We start from the raw sequence: 13,876 nt of genomic DNA, 5'->3' as shown, positions 1-13,876 counted from the left end.
ACTAAATAAAGACAGAAGTGTTTATACCGAATATAGTTGAACACAACCGTGCTTATCTTATGTCAGAGCTGACAAAAACAACAGGCAAAAATAAAAAATGAGGAGGAAATATCTTCCTCTGGATTTACAGAGCCAATTGCATTAGCTTGGTCATGCATGCAATTAAAAGGCATTTAAACTGCAAATGAGTCCAGACAGAGAATTGCGAAACTGGTACGCATAAACATGCTGCCACACATTTCCAATTAGATTCATCCAAACATTCACTGACTCAAATTACTTCCAGTCCTCTGGGTTTAAATTTGCTAAGTTACAGTAAAAAACAGAGCAGACTGAGGCTTAGTGTGCCTAGAAGACCACATAGTCATCATGTTTACTCGATACTGATCAGTGAAACAGCCTTTTCAAAGTGAATCCTCCTATATATTTGAAATTCTTGTACTTTAAACTCATCAGAGAGCATTTCAACATTTCATCAAATCTTTTGCTGCTTCGCATCTGTTCTTCAGACAATGCAATCAACTAATCAGTGTGTGGTTGCTTTTCATGATTTCAGTCATGGTTGTCAGTCTGTCTGACTCTCAATTTGGTTTCTACACAAAGTCAGATTAACACTGACAGCTGTAAAATGTCCTTACAATTATTGCTCCCTGAAATGCTTGACAGCATAGCCTTAGTCTACTGTAAGTCATCCCTGCCCTTCTCCCCACTCTAACCCGTAAGAGACTACAGCACCATGAAGGGGATTTCAAACAATGATGATATGTTGTCGTGTTTTCAGATGAGTGAATTTTCCAGCTCGGGATTACTTCGATAGATACTTTATTATCCAAATAATTAAATTCTCTTGACCGACTTGGTTCAATTTGATACGGTCTGGCACTGTTGAACAACAACAGAGAATATCTAATGAAGTACTTATTCGCGTCATAGTTTGTTTGTATCTGTAACTATATACCTGCTCAGGACTGAGGCCAGGGGGAACCCAAGCATATTCCTCCAGTGCACATCCAGAGTCATCATCAGAGGTGGAATTCCTCTGGAAATCGTACATCAGCTTGGTGATGGTCTTCTCCATCTCCAGAGACATGGCTGTCACAACATGCTCCACTACCCAAACCGCTTGAGTGGACACAGGTATTCCTGTGGAGGAAACAGGCAGGAGAATGAGGGCGAGGCAAAAAGAGATTGCAATAACAAAAAAACAAAACAAAAAAAGAAAGGAAAAGACAGATGATCTAGAGCAGCGGTCTCCAACCTTTTTTGCGCCACGGACCGGTTTATGCCCGACAATATTTTCACGGACCGGCCTTTAAGGTGTCGCAGATAAATACAACAAAATAAAACTAGTACCGGTACCGAAAAAAAGAAGATTTATTTATAAGACACGTGAAAAAACCGAGTTAACGATAAAAATGATAACAAAATAACGCTGAAAACCGATAAAAACCCTGAAAACCATACATTTCACACCTGAGCCTCAACTCTGGTGGCCCGGTACCAAACGACTCACGGACCGGTACCGGTCTGAGGCCCGGGGGTTTGGGACCACTGATCTAGACAGATCAATCAAGGGATAGAAACTTTAGCATTGAAGGAACTGGTAGTGGTAATGTGTAGTGGTTTGCACGTTTGCCTAAGAATTCCCAGTTTTATTCCTGGTAGAAGACACAAATGGGGCATCCTTCTTGACGGGTAACAAAATCTGCCCAATCAAACATGTGGAGCTACCCGGCATGGTGACACTTTTTGAATAAAGAAGCAGCCATAAGTAATTTGTGGAGTTTGTGTGAAAAAATATTTGCTGTCTGTCTATCTCTTGTGTTTTTACAAATCAATACATCAGTCTGCAGCCACTACTAGCTCCTGATGGGTTTCACAGATTAAAGTTTTATTGTCACTGGGTGATTGTACTGCACAAACTAATTAAAATCCACTAAGAAGTCAAGGAGGCTGACGGTCACATCCAGGCCAAATTAATGTCACTTCACCCAAATCTGACCAATGCACCACGACCTATAGTACTGTCTGATTTTAAAGACTACTACTAGTCCAGCAACTGCTGTGAAAATAGAAAAGTGCTGACAAAACAAGAAAAAACAATATGACGTTGACCTTGAGCGCAGTCATCAGATGACCACTGTGTGAAAGTTTGACTAAATCCTGACCAGTGTTCTTGGATGAGCAACGATTCTTGCAAACTGTGGACAGATGACAGACACCTCGCTATTACATAAGCTCCTCGGGTCCCCAGCCAACAAGATACCCTTTTTTACAAAAATAAAAACATAAATGTAAACTTCACAGTGGATAAAGCTAGAAGCCCCACAAAGTAAGTAGAATTAATAGGAAGTCAGTGGGATCTTTGTACAGATCTTTTAGAGATAAAGTTTGGAGAGCCCCAAAGTCAGTGGGATTGATCTGCTGGGGGTCATGGCTGGCTCTGCGGGAGTCTTCAAATCTGGCAATCCATCCAATATATAAATATTTCAGTCTGTAAGCGGTGTACTGACCAACAGCTTAAAATTTTAATCAAGTCTGTGAAACACATTCAGAATAATTTATTCCAAAAAGAAATTTACAAATATCAAAGTTGCTCGCCAGTCCCAGGACTTTATTATCAGCAGACAGTGTTTCATCTGCATTTACTGTGTTACTCAGAGGTATGGACAACAGATCAGTTCAATCTTCTCCTCCTTCTTTCTGTTTGAGAGGAGAACAGCTGCACACATTACTGGCCCATGAATAATTAACAGCAGTAAAAATCGCCTCCACCAGCAAAGTATGAAAATGAAATGCAACTCATTTCGCAGGATATTTAGTGAGCCGGCAATGAGCACAGGATGGAGGTGTGTTTACATCTCATGGATTGTTATTTCAAAAGCTGATGAGTGGAGAGATATTACAATTAATTAATGCAAATTGGGAGAAACAATTGTTCTTTATAATGCTGTCTATGTCTCATATAAAAATGAGAAACCCATTGTGTTGCAATTAAATAGTGCTGTCTGACCAATGCGGACATGTACATAAAGATGAGACAGCAGATGACACATTTGTTCTGTGTCTGTAGGTCGTGCATCAAGGTCATAGCACTTGAGTGAGGAAAACAACACTAGATGATGGTCGCGGGAAAGCGTGAACAAGCCCTGACATTTGTGATTCAAAATGATTTTTCCCAAACTATGATACAGGTCTTCTCTGGCAATTTCAGAGAGCAACACCATTTCCTGCAGATTAGAAATCACATAAAAACACAGCTTAAGCAGTGGCCAAGGAACAGCAGACATTTCTACCGACTGAGCCAGTGAGTCAGCCTCCTTCCAAGCAGAGCTGAGTACTGTTTATCTCTCTAAGATGGGTGCTGCTGATTTCTTTGTGAAGAAAGATCGCAGGTATGTAACCTTGAGCCTCTAGCCTGGCCCGAGGCTGTTCGTCATTAGTGCACAGAGGCTGAGTAAGAGTGGGCCTGCTGGGTAACCTGCAGCCTGTTGCTCCAGACAGGCATCACTTCAAATGTGATGTCCACTGGCAATGTGAAATCAGATCAGTGATTCAGTGCTGAATTTTAACAAGATTCTGTCATTATTATTTATATGGTGACAAATTCTCTTGATACCATTGTTTCTATTGTCAATATTAAAGCGTCATTTGTACTCTAAGTCATATGAGATTATGATCAGTCTGATATGGCAGTCGATATATATCACATTGACTGCCATGTGTTGTTTCATTGTTTTTTATTATGGTTGTTTTCTTATTTAAGTGGCGCCCACAGTCACATATGGCGTCACTTGTTGCACATTACTTTTAAGGATCAGCTGGTCATTGGTGGATAGCCCAGGCTCTGGTTGCCTAGGTAACCCTCTAATGTGTTTAACAGAGCTGTTGAATGGAATGACTCATTCGAAGGCTCTGGTATTTAGTACCCTGTCATATGTCAATCATCGGTATCCTGTGTGTTCAAAAGTCTATCTCAGGACCCCCACATTTTGCACTGCCAGCGTTTTTTTACCCACTGACTTTCTGTGATCTTTGGTCACCACGTCACTGCAAAATTGCTTTCTTTGTGTGACTGCAGCTTTATCAAAAGGCAAGTAGACTGATTTGTACATATAGCCAGCAGCTGGGGGGAAGAGGTATAGTTCAAAGTTAGAAAGAGGTTCAAGAAAACTAAAAACATAATAGACTGTATATAAAAGATAAAAAGCAAAAGCAACACAGAGGTGTCCTGGACTTGTAACCTTACAAATGGCCAGCACTAATTGCTCTCTTAATCTTTCCTGATAATTTTAGTATTTCATCTGCTAGTTTTAAGCTGTACTGAATACAATATGATCTTAAATTGATAAATCACAGTCCTCACTAGAGTCAAAAAGTACAAGGCAGGTCTGCTTTGTCATTGATAAGTTTCCCTATGAACAGATGGTGCCATTAGACTTCTATGCCAGATCTACCTTCTTGCTTGTCTAGCTTCTAAACAGCATGATGCCAATGGAGGTTTCACACGGTGACTTCACTAATCAATGACTGAGGTCACAAAAGCCAGATCTGTCTTTTTTATATCAAATGAAAGTTTATTACATGGAAATAAGCAACGACACCTCTGTTATAACTGTAAAAGAAAAGTAGCAAGCACTCCAAGTAGTCAAGGTTCCTGGCTAGGGATTAGTGACAACACTTTTTGTTAATTAAAAACAACTATAGATCTCATTCTAATGTTCTATGCATAAAATATACATCAGTAAGACAAAGCCACTGTGATGACGCGCTGATTGTTTCTGGTTTTGACATTTTTAAGTGAACCTCTTATCCCAAAGCAGCACACATGTCTGCTGATAGCGCCTTCAGTTGATCTTATGGGCCTGGTGTCAGTGATTTGTTTGGACACGTAATGAACACCTCTGAGACCCCGATCTCCGAGTTATCTAAAGAGAGATTGGCTTGGTTCAGCCAAGTATGTCATAAAGACTGAAGGCAGGGGGAAACATAGCTAGCCTTAATCTAATGAGGAATGATATGACTTCCCACAGCTCCAATATTACCTTAATTACATGTTGTGTCTTCTAAGCTAACAAGGCAGCCATAATCACAGAAGAATAAACTCGGTTTTACTCAGATTTTACAAACGTAAAAGTGCAGAAGATTTTAATTCTGTTCCTTTGTTATGCTGTCATTACACAAATACAGTGTGTCATTTACAGTGTGTAAAAGAAAGCAGCTTATATTTTAAAAATTGAATACAAAACATACATAAGGCGTAACAAACAAACATGCAATAGTGATCCTGTTCCCTGTGCCCAGTATTTGTGCTACTGAGGAGCATTTGGGATTCATTTTGCAGCACAAATTGTTAGATTGAGAGGACGACAGCGTCACTGTTCGCACCAGTGCTTCGATTAATGGTCCCTTCACACCCCACTTATTAAGATGTACTGTAAGTCTCTACTGTGCATTATTAAACAAAGACACAGTGTCCAACTGTTTGACAACACAGGGTGTTGTCTTTACACTCTAACTTTTGACTGAATGCACATTCAGCTGGTACAGAAGGCTGCTGATGAGTGTGTGACTTTTTGACGTAATACACACTCGCCAGGCCGACTGGTTAGTCATAGCACTCTCCTCTGTTCTTCCCCAGCAACACAAAGAGAGAGAGAGGAGAGACAAGTTGTGAAGTTCTGTTTCCTGGAGGAGGCAACTTCGGCATAATGCATTTTCAGAAAAAATGGGTAATGTATTTAGAGACGAAACAAACATTTTAACAAAGTTTTCTATTATTTTTTTTAACTTACATGTAATTGCCTTCTAGGCTTTGAACATTTATTTCACATGCCTTTGTAAATATTCCTGCCTCTTAAGAGAGTACTCTAATGGCTGATTTTGATTTTAGAAAATTATCATGTACTGCAATCATTTTTTTTCCAGTTCAAAACATGATGGTAATCTTTTTTTCACTAAAAATATATTTGCAATTTATTGCAAGAGAAAGTACAAAGTTTAAATGTTTCTAAACCATTTTCATAGATGTGTATTAACCATTTAAGTTGCCCCTATAATGGCTTTTCTTAGTTTTTAGTTCCTAAAGCTCTGTTTCAGATCACAATAGGAGAAGGTTAGCCTAATGTTGTCATCTCAGTCACACAGCTCTGGCTGTAAGAGCAGAAGAAGCTCCACCCCTCTCCTGTTCAAACCTTCTGTTTTGAGAGGGAGCCAATCAGAAGACAGGCAGCCTTAAAGGGAAAGGAGCCCCTCTGGGATAAATAAAGAATGTTGTGGTTGCTCTAATAGAGTCCAAGGTATAAAATAACAACCTGGAAATGAGCATAATAGGTCTACAAATATACCACAAAGCCTACTTAATGTACATTTAGTGTTATTTAGGTTTGAGGGTTTTTAAGTATATAGATGTTAAAGGGCTTTTGTAATTAACAGTGTGTGAAGATCTGAGGCAGAAATGACGTGCCATCTAATCGATACACTTTCAGTGAAATAGAAAAAGGTAATTAGAAATTAGTCACGTTGCAGGAATAATCATCACATTATTCCTACAATGTGACTTTCTTGACTTTCACTATAACACTGCATAAACATAAATAATGCAATATGGAGCTGATTAGATTAAAACAAATGAAGAAAACAGAGACTAAAACAAATACCACATTTTCCTTACAGTAAAATGTAAATATCTTATATTGTCATGCTTCCACAATCCCACAATGATTCACATTTGTAGTATACTTTAAAAAATAATGGTCCTACAAAAAGTTCGAGCTTTACTGAAGAAGGTTTGATGTGGATTAAAACCCCTTCAGTGTTATTGTGAGTGTGAGAAAAGCTTTCTCTTCATTCTCTGATGATTTCAGTCTGTGATTGGTGAAGCCCCAGGCCAAACAGAGCCGTTCAGAGTCATTTCAGGTCTCTTGGTGACCTCCGTCGCTGGTCTTCTTCTTAAAAGGTCACTGAGTTTGTGAGGACAGCCTGCCTTGTGCAGAACTACAGCTGAGTGTAATCCTTTCATTTCTAAATAATTTATTTAGGGAGGTTCACTGAGCTGGAAATGTTCTTGTATCCATGACCTCACTTGAGCTTGTCAGATTTATTGTGGACTATATCAGACTGACACACCTTGGCACCCACAACTAATTATATGGCATCTAAAATCTGGTGGCTGCATCTGTGCTCATTTGGAGCTTCATAATAAATACGGGGAACACAAATGCAAACAAGTGTTTCTTATTGGTAATTAATTGGGATAATTAAGCAGAGATATTATCACAGTGATCTAAAAAAGGGAACTTAATTCCACATGTATTAAATGTTGTTAAACTTAAAAGTGTGTGTGTGTGTGCGTGTGTGTGTGGAGGGGGGGGGGGCTATACTGGCAATGATACATAGAAATAGAAATATCAGATACTGACGAATGTTATTTTAACCAGGTGCAGCGGCAAGTATACAGAAGAGAAGACAACTCAGTTGAAGTGTACCACAGAGAGGCTGCAGTCAGCCAACTGTAGGTCATTTGGAAAAACTCTGCAAGTTGCCATAGCAACCAATTGGTGTGCAAAGTCTTCAACAACACCCATCCAATGCGTGCCTGTAGAAATGTAGGCCCATGATTTTATTGATTTAATTATAACGTACAAAGATGGAGAATCTCCCCCTTCACTATATTTTCTCTTAACTATGTTGACATTATTAAATAATGGACAAGGCACACTGTGTTTCACTCTTAAATAATCTCTGAACCTGAATTTAGTTTTTCTATAATTTGCCTCTTCTTCACTCGAATCCAATTAGCGGAGCCTTCATTTACACATAAATTAATCGAGATTAATCCACATCTCTTTGCCAGAGGACAGAAGATCCTCACAACAAATTGGGTAATTTTGAGAACAAAGAGAAGAGGCTCGACGCACAATAGCTCCAATATTATTGAGAGAAGCGACTCTTGAAAGCATACGTTATCGGGAAACCGAAGGAAAGAGGCAAGATACAAAGAAACAATAGATAAAGGGCTGTAGATGCAGCGTTAAGAGCAATGCTTTTCCTTTTTCACGTGTCATGCTTCACCCACCTCCCTCCTTCCTCCTCCCATCCTCATGTGCCTCTGACAGGCTCTGTGTGGGTGTGCATGAGAGAAAGAGAAGGAGAGGGAGTGATGGAGAGAAAAAGCTCTTATTTATGTAAAAGCTGACATGAGAGAAGGTGCTCGGCTGAAGCACAGAGCCTGACCGAAGCTCTGTTAACCCTTCGCGGTCAGAGAAATGCCAATTAAAATGGACTACCTCCATGCCGGCGAGAAAGATGCTAAGCTGACTTTTAATCTCTTTATCTGTTCCCGATGTACAGAATGCCAAAAGTAATTACAATGTTACATTAGCTAACAAATTCCCTGCCTCTTTGCGTTTACAATCCTCTCTTTAAAACAACAAGCTTTTAATGGAGCTCTTCATATTCAAGACATTAGTCTGAATATTAGATCTTACAATCTGAAAAAACTGTCTTAAAGTGAATGCAATCACTCCCTTACTACACAAAATCAGGACAAAAGAGGCTTGTAACTGTCTCAACAGCATCTTGATTGTCAGCTACCATCAGTGCTGTATGCAGACAATTATGTCATTGTAAACAAACAGTGTGCAGAATTATAATCCCAGCATAAAGTAATTAATCACTTTTGCCTGTTGTGGCTTCTGCTGCAGTGTTTCAGCAAACTGTTCAGGGTTTAGGAACAATGTTAAACCTCTAAATATGTGCTTGAAACAATCAGTAAAATCAGATGCAACATATCCTCTCCTCTCTATTGGTAATGGCAGCACTTTGCCACTTTCAACAGCATCACGTTCTCAAAGACTCAGCACATCCGATTAAATATTAAAGGGCAGAGTACAGTGGGAGGTTTGAAGCTTGCTGCTCACACATTTTCTGCTGTGTATATATACTAGCTATACATATGTTAAAGAATGGGTAGTGGTTTAGTTAGCCTCTTTCTACATGCATAAGACAATACCCTGGGAAGGGCTTGGTACACAAATACACAAATTGGCATGCTATACGCAGTAGAAGCCAGTTATGGAAAATCTGAAACACATTTGCTTTTTGGCTTCAGTGGAGCTGTAAGGAAAAATACAAAGTAGCTGGTTTTGATGACCAGCAATTAAACATCTCAGCCAGGCCTCATTCATTTACCCATTCATTAGACGGATACTGCTAAGGTGGCACAATTATGCAGATACCGAGTGATCAAAATGCAAAATGGAAAACTGATAAAGAACCACTGGCTTACTTTGCTCATATTTGTTAAGTAGTTGTGCAAATTTTCTTAAACAGCTTCGCTGTTATTTTCCTACTTCAGACATCTCGTCTTAGCTCTTTCATCATACGCGATGAGGAGGACATCCAAAGATGGCGTCTCTTTGTGTCACTAATAATTTTCTAGTGACTTTCTAGTGACCCTCATTCTCAGAGTTCTTTGGTAATTATCTGCCCAAGGCCCTTACATGTCTAGGTTTAAAACATGGAGGTGTAGGAACTGGACAGTAGAATGTAGTTATAAATTTAAAAAGTAAAAAAGTAGTTAAATAAACTATGCTGTCAGTTTGTTGGTTTCATCCATTGACATCCGGATCCTACGAACTTGCACCCGGTGCTGCACTGTGAAACTAATTTGGTTGCTCATCTCACTCCTCGCTTGCGTAATCAGCTGATATAATCAATTTCACGGGACCACAGATGGATGAAATCTGGTATCGTCCTCCTCACCTCGACCGGCTTCCTCATGCAAATGGCTTTTCAGCGGCTCGGCAGGTATAGTTTGGTTTGGCACTGACTGAGCGTGTTCGGTTACACTCAAAGACGCAAGAAGAACTCTTACTCGTGTTGAAATCAGCCACGACGTGATGTCCTTTCACAAACACTTAACTGTACTCAGACAGATTCATGGTGACACAACAAAGCACTTTTGGCAGGACTGAAATAGTAACCTACTGCTCCACTGACGCTGGTGTGTGTGAGCCTCCCTGCTGGACTAACAACAGCCCAAAATGTCAACCCTTGGCCTCTTTCCCCTCCCCTGCTGACCTCACTGTTATCCCTGATTAATAATAAAGGGTTATAAACACATGCACAGTCTGCTCGCACACATTTGAGATTCTTGAACGCACAGCCTTTCCAACCTGTCACCCAACGACAGACGGAATTATCTGAAGCAGCAGGAAGCAAGTGTGCCAGAGCACAGTTACCTTCCATAGGGGATAATGGCACGGCAACAGGTTGTCACAAGGTAAGTGTGGCTGTGCAAATACAGAAACTCTTAGATGTATACACTCAATGAAAAGGAAAGCCTCTGCAACAGCATGGCAACTGGGCAAGAGGCTTCACAGGAAATGTGTTCTTTGTTTTTCTAAACGTAGATACACAGATGAATAGGATGACAAGAAGGCAAAAAATTTCAGATTAGCTTTTACTGGGAATAAATCTTGAAAATGCAATCTTTCAAGTTATTTCAGCATCCTTCATTCCTCCATCTTGTTTCTTAAACCACACACGCACAGACGGGGAGGTGTGTGTGCGTGTTTGTGTGTTCAACGGCTCTCTGAGGCCTGCGTGAAGAATCATTATCAAGGACGCTCATAAAAAACAGCCAACACACTGCTAATTCTCATCTCCGGATAGAAGCTAGAAATCTTGAAGAGAAGTTTATGATTTTACACATGAACGATTGGTGGCTGTCAATTTGTCATCCATCCACAATTATATAACCCTTCATTTCAATAACAATCGGCTCTTGTAGTGCCAATCAGCTCATAATCCAGTTATGAGGATTAAATTCTTACTGCAGCTTATTTGGATCAGGACTAACAAGAAATTAATTGAAAGGGGCTGACCCTATAGGAATAATGTTCTGCAGTTCAGCTGGCAGAACAGACTGAGAAAAGCTCTGAGTAAGTGACAATACTGGTGATATAATTGGGAACATAACACACACTCAGACTGGCTGTTTGCATTTTTCACGCAGTGTTGTCATCAATAGCTGGAGGGACAGGATTTTCATGTGCCGAAGCTTTGGATCCTAAAAAGTACAGGCGACTAGACCAAAATGCTTAAAATTAAAGCAAATAAAGCACTCTCTCTATCGCTGTCCCTTTCTCTCTCTCTCTCTCTTTCTCTCTCTCTCTCACACACACACACACTGTTCATTTTCTTGATGTGCTAATTGCTGGAGGTGTGTTTCTGAAATCCAAAGTAGGACTCTTTTACCTACAGATGCACAAAATTTCACAAGAACCTGAAAAGCTGTAATTAAAGGGTGACACATTTCTGCTCCTCTCCCACTGTGTGTGGGATGGCCTGAAATAGAATTGCAGGGTTTCAACAGGCGAATCACACTCTACACCGCTGCACAGGCACCATCCGGCGACTCGGGGAATGGAAATGGATACTGCCCGCATCCTCGTATTTGTTGGAATTTTAACGAATGATCAGACAGACAGGTGCGATCGGGTACGATGACAAGCAGAGCTCTGAGGAGCGATGGGCTGCCACAGGCGCAGTGACTCTATCTGAAGTTGTGATATATATATATATATATATATATACATATAAACACACAAAGTGAATCAGTCTCCAGACCGAGCCTGTGACCTGTGCAAGTGGGGCAGCTGGGCGGGCAACGGCGCATGTTTTCCCTCAACAGCTGCTGGTGATTCATAAACTGAGGCTAATTCCTGTGTGTGATGCCATTTACATCATTTGCCTGAGGGTGTACTCTTTAATATGGGACCGTTATTATTCCACAGCACCTTGTGTTGCTGGTGGGGTAGAGGGTACATGTGCGCTATATCTGTGCTGCCTTGTATTTGTTTGTCTGTGCATGTGTGTGTGTTAATGTGCCTGTGCGAGTATGTGAGAACGAGAGAGAGCGAGAGAACACGAGAGAAAGAGTCTGTTGCTATGCACTTTTACACATCCTCCCACTGGTCTCTTCACATGAAAAATCATGGCAGAGAGAAGATGAACACACATAGCTGGGCCATTTTCCTGTGATACAACAACATTTTAGCCACAAAAGCACGGAGAGCTTCAGCGGAGCATCAGAGGTCGGCCAGATCCCAGAGCCGTCTTGATGCTGTGAGGGAATAGGGCTCGAACCCCTTTAAATTGCTTGTTGTTTTGCCGGATTGCTCCATTACTACAAAGGATTCCAGGGTCAGAGCAATGAGGAAGTCACTGCTGTGTTTTATTGTTGAGTCAAGGCAGTATGTAATTTTGCGGTTAAACCTAAGGTGGGGAGTAATGTTATATTGGCTATTATGTAAGTTCTGATTTACGTAACGATTTACAAACTAGGTGCATGTATGACTGAAACAATTGTCCTTTCTCCCACTGACTGTAAACAAAGCGATGTGCAAAGTTTCCATGAAGAAAACAAATGTTGTTGCTTCTCAAATAAGCAAGTTTTCTTGGGTTTTTTTTGTTTAAATTAGAGTTCAGATAATTGGTTTGGTTACAATTAAGATAATGCAGTTAGGGCTGGTCACCTTTGTTAAACTTTTATTTTTTATTTTTTTTTATTTTTTTATTATTTTTTTTCTCCTTTTATTTTTTCTCTGCCAATCTCCTCTCCTCAGCCCCTTCCCTTTGCAGAGTTTCACTCCTTTGCACCTGTCTCTATTCCTTCTAGAGTTTTTTTTCAGTTTTGGTTTTTGGTAATGTTTTTCTCCCTCAAATGACTGACGCTGTCATTTATTTTGTTGGGAGGGCAGTAAATGTGCCAGAGCTAAATGAAATGGGGCACATTTGGACAGCAGCTTTATTGGCTTTAACAATAAGTTCAGATAAAACGGTGCAACACTGCAGATTAAACACAACTCAGAGAGGAACTTGACATAGGGGTATACTGATTTAATTGTAGTTCCCTTAAAAAAAGCAATTTCATCGTGTTACTTCTTTCCTGTGTAATTACCCAGTGTTATTATACAACCTACAGCTATGCTCATTGGGTTACGACCGGCGCTGACAATTGCACACATATGAAACACCAGTATATGTGCACCCCTAAAGGGATGAATTATATAAGATGAAATATGTTTAAGGCCAAGAAAGAAAACCCTTTTCTTTTTCTGAAACTGGTTGGTTATGATGCTACGGCACTCTATGAATTTCACAATCTCATCGCTCCCTCCAGAAATAATGTTAAAAATCTCAATATATTTCCATAATCTCCCTTTTACTGGCAGCGAACTAGCCGCAATGTTTTTTTTTAAACCGACGCAGAAGGGCTGATGAATGTGTGGATGCTGCCATATGGGAAGGATTTACTTCTCACAGTGCATGTGTAAAGTGCTGTCCATACGAAGAGTCGTCTTTTCATGTTCAGACCAGGGCTTAGTTGTGTGAGTGCTTTGCAACGTTTTGGATCACCTTCCCAGTGCAGCCGTGATTAGTTAAGTATAAGTGGTACAACGGAGAATAAATCACATCTTTTCACACAGCTTTCTAGCAAATAGTTGGTGGTCCACTGAGGTAGTAGTAGATGCATCATTTTTGCTGTAAACAAAAAGCAAGCAACAGAGACCTCTGTGCAGATAGCAATGTGCACTAGCAACATTTGCTCCCCGCTGGACCCGGGTTTTACACAAAGGAAACACAGAACTGAATATATAAATTACCCAAAATCAAAAGATTGGAGAAAGTAGCCAATAGAGGCATGATTCATTTGACACCCTCTGTCATTGCTGTAGCACTTTCCCAAAACCCATGCTTTGTGGAGCGACTCAACAATGGACCTCATGTAATGACTCACGCCAGCAAACAAAAAATGCAAGTTGACTGTGACAGGACAAAAGAAGCACACAACAAGATGAGACAAATT

General features: G+C 40.3%; 1 protein-coding gene across 1 annotated transcript in view; it reads right to left on the bottom strand.

The window, feature by feature from the left end:
• LOC147305970 (prickle-like protein 2) overlaps positions 1-13,876 on the bottom strand; it is a 37,020-nt gene that overhangs the window by 10,271 nt on the left and 12,873 nt on the right. The window contains exon 2 of the mRNA XM_086277117.1: positions 959-1,143. Coding sequence (XP_086133243.1) covers positions 959-1,090 — 132 coding nt within the window. The 5' untranslated portion in view covers positions 1,091-1,143. The remainder of the gene's footprint in view (positions 1-958; positions 1,144-13,876) is intronic.

Source organism: Aulonocara sp. 'chitande type north' Nkhata Bay, linkage group LG20 (assembly GCF_057382095.1).
Source record: "Aulonocara sp. 'chitande type north' Nkhata Bay isolate Kocher_YH1m ecotype deep benthic linkage group LG20, A_spYH_male_GT1.1, whole genome shotgun sequence".
Lineage (NCBI taxonomy): Eukaryota > Metazoa > Chordata > Actinopteri > Cichliformes > Cichlidae > Aulonocara > Aulonocara sp. 'chitande type north' Nkhata Bay.
Note: the sequence above shows the minus strand (reverse complement) of the source record. Positions and strands in the feature narration are given on the sequence as shown.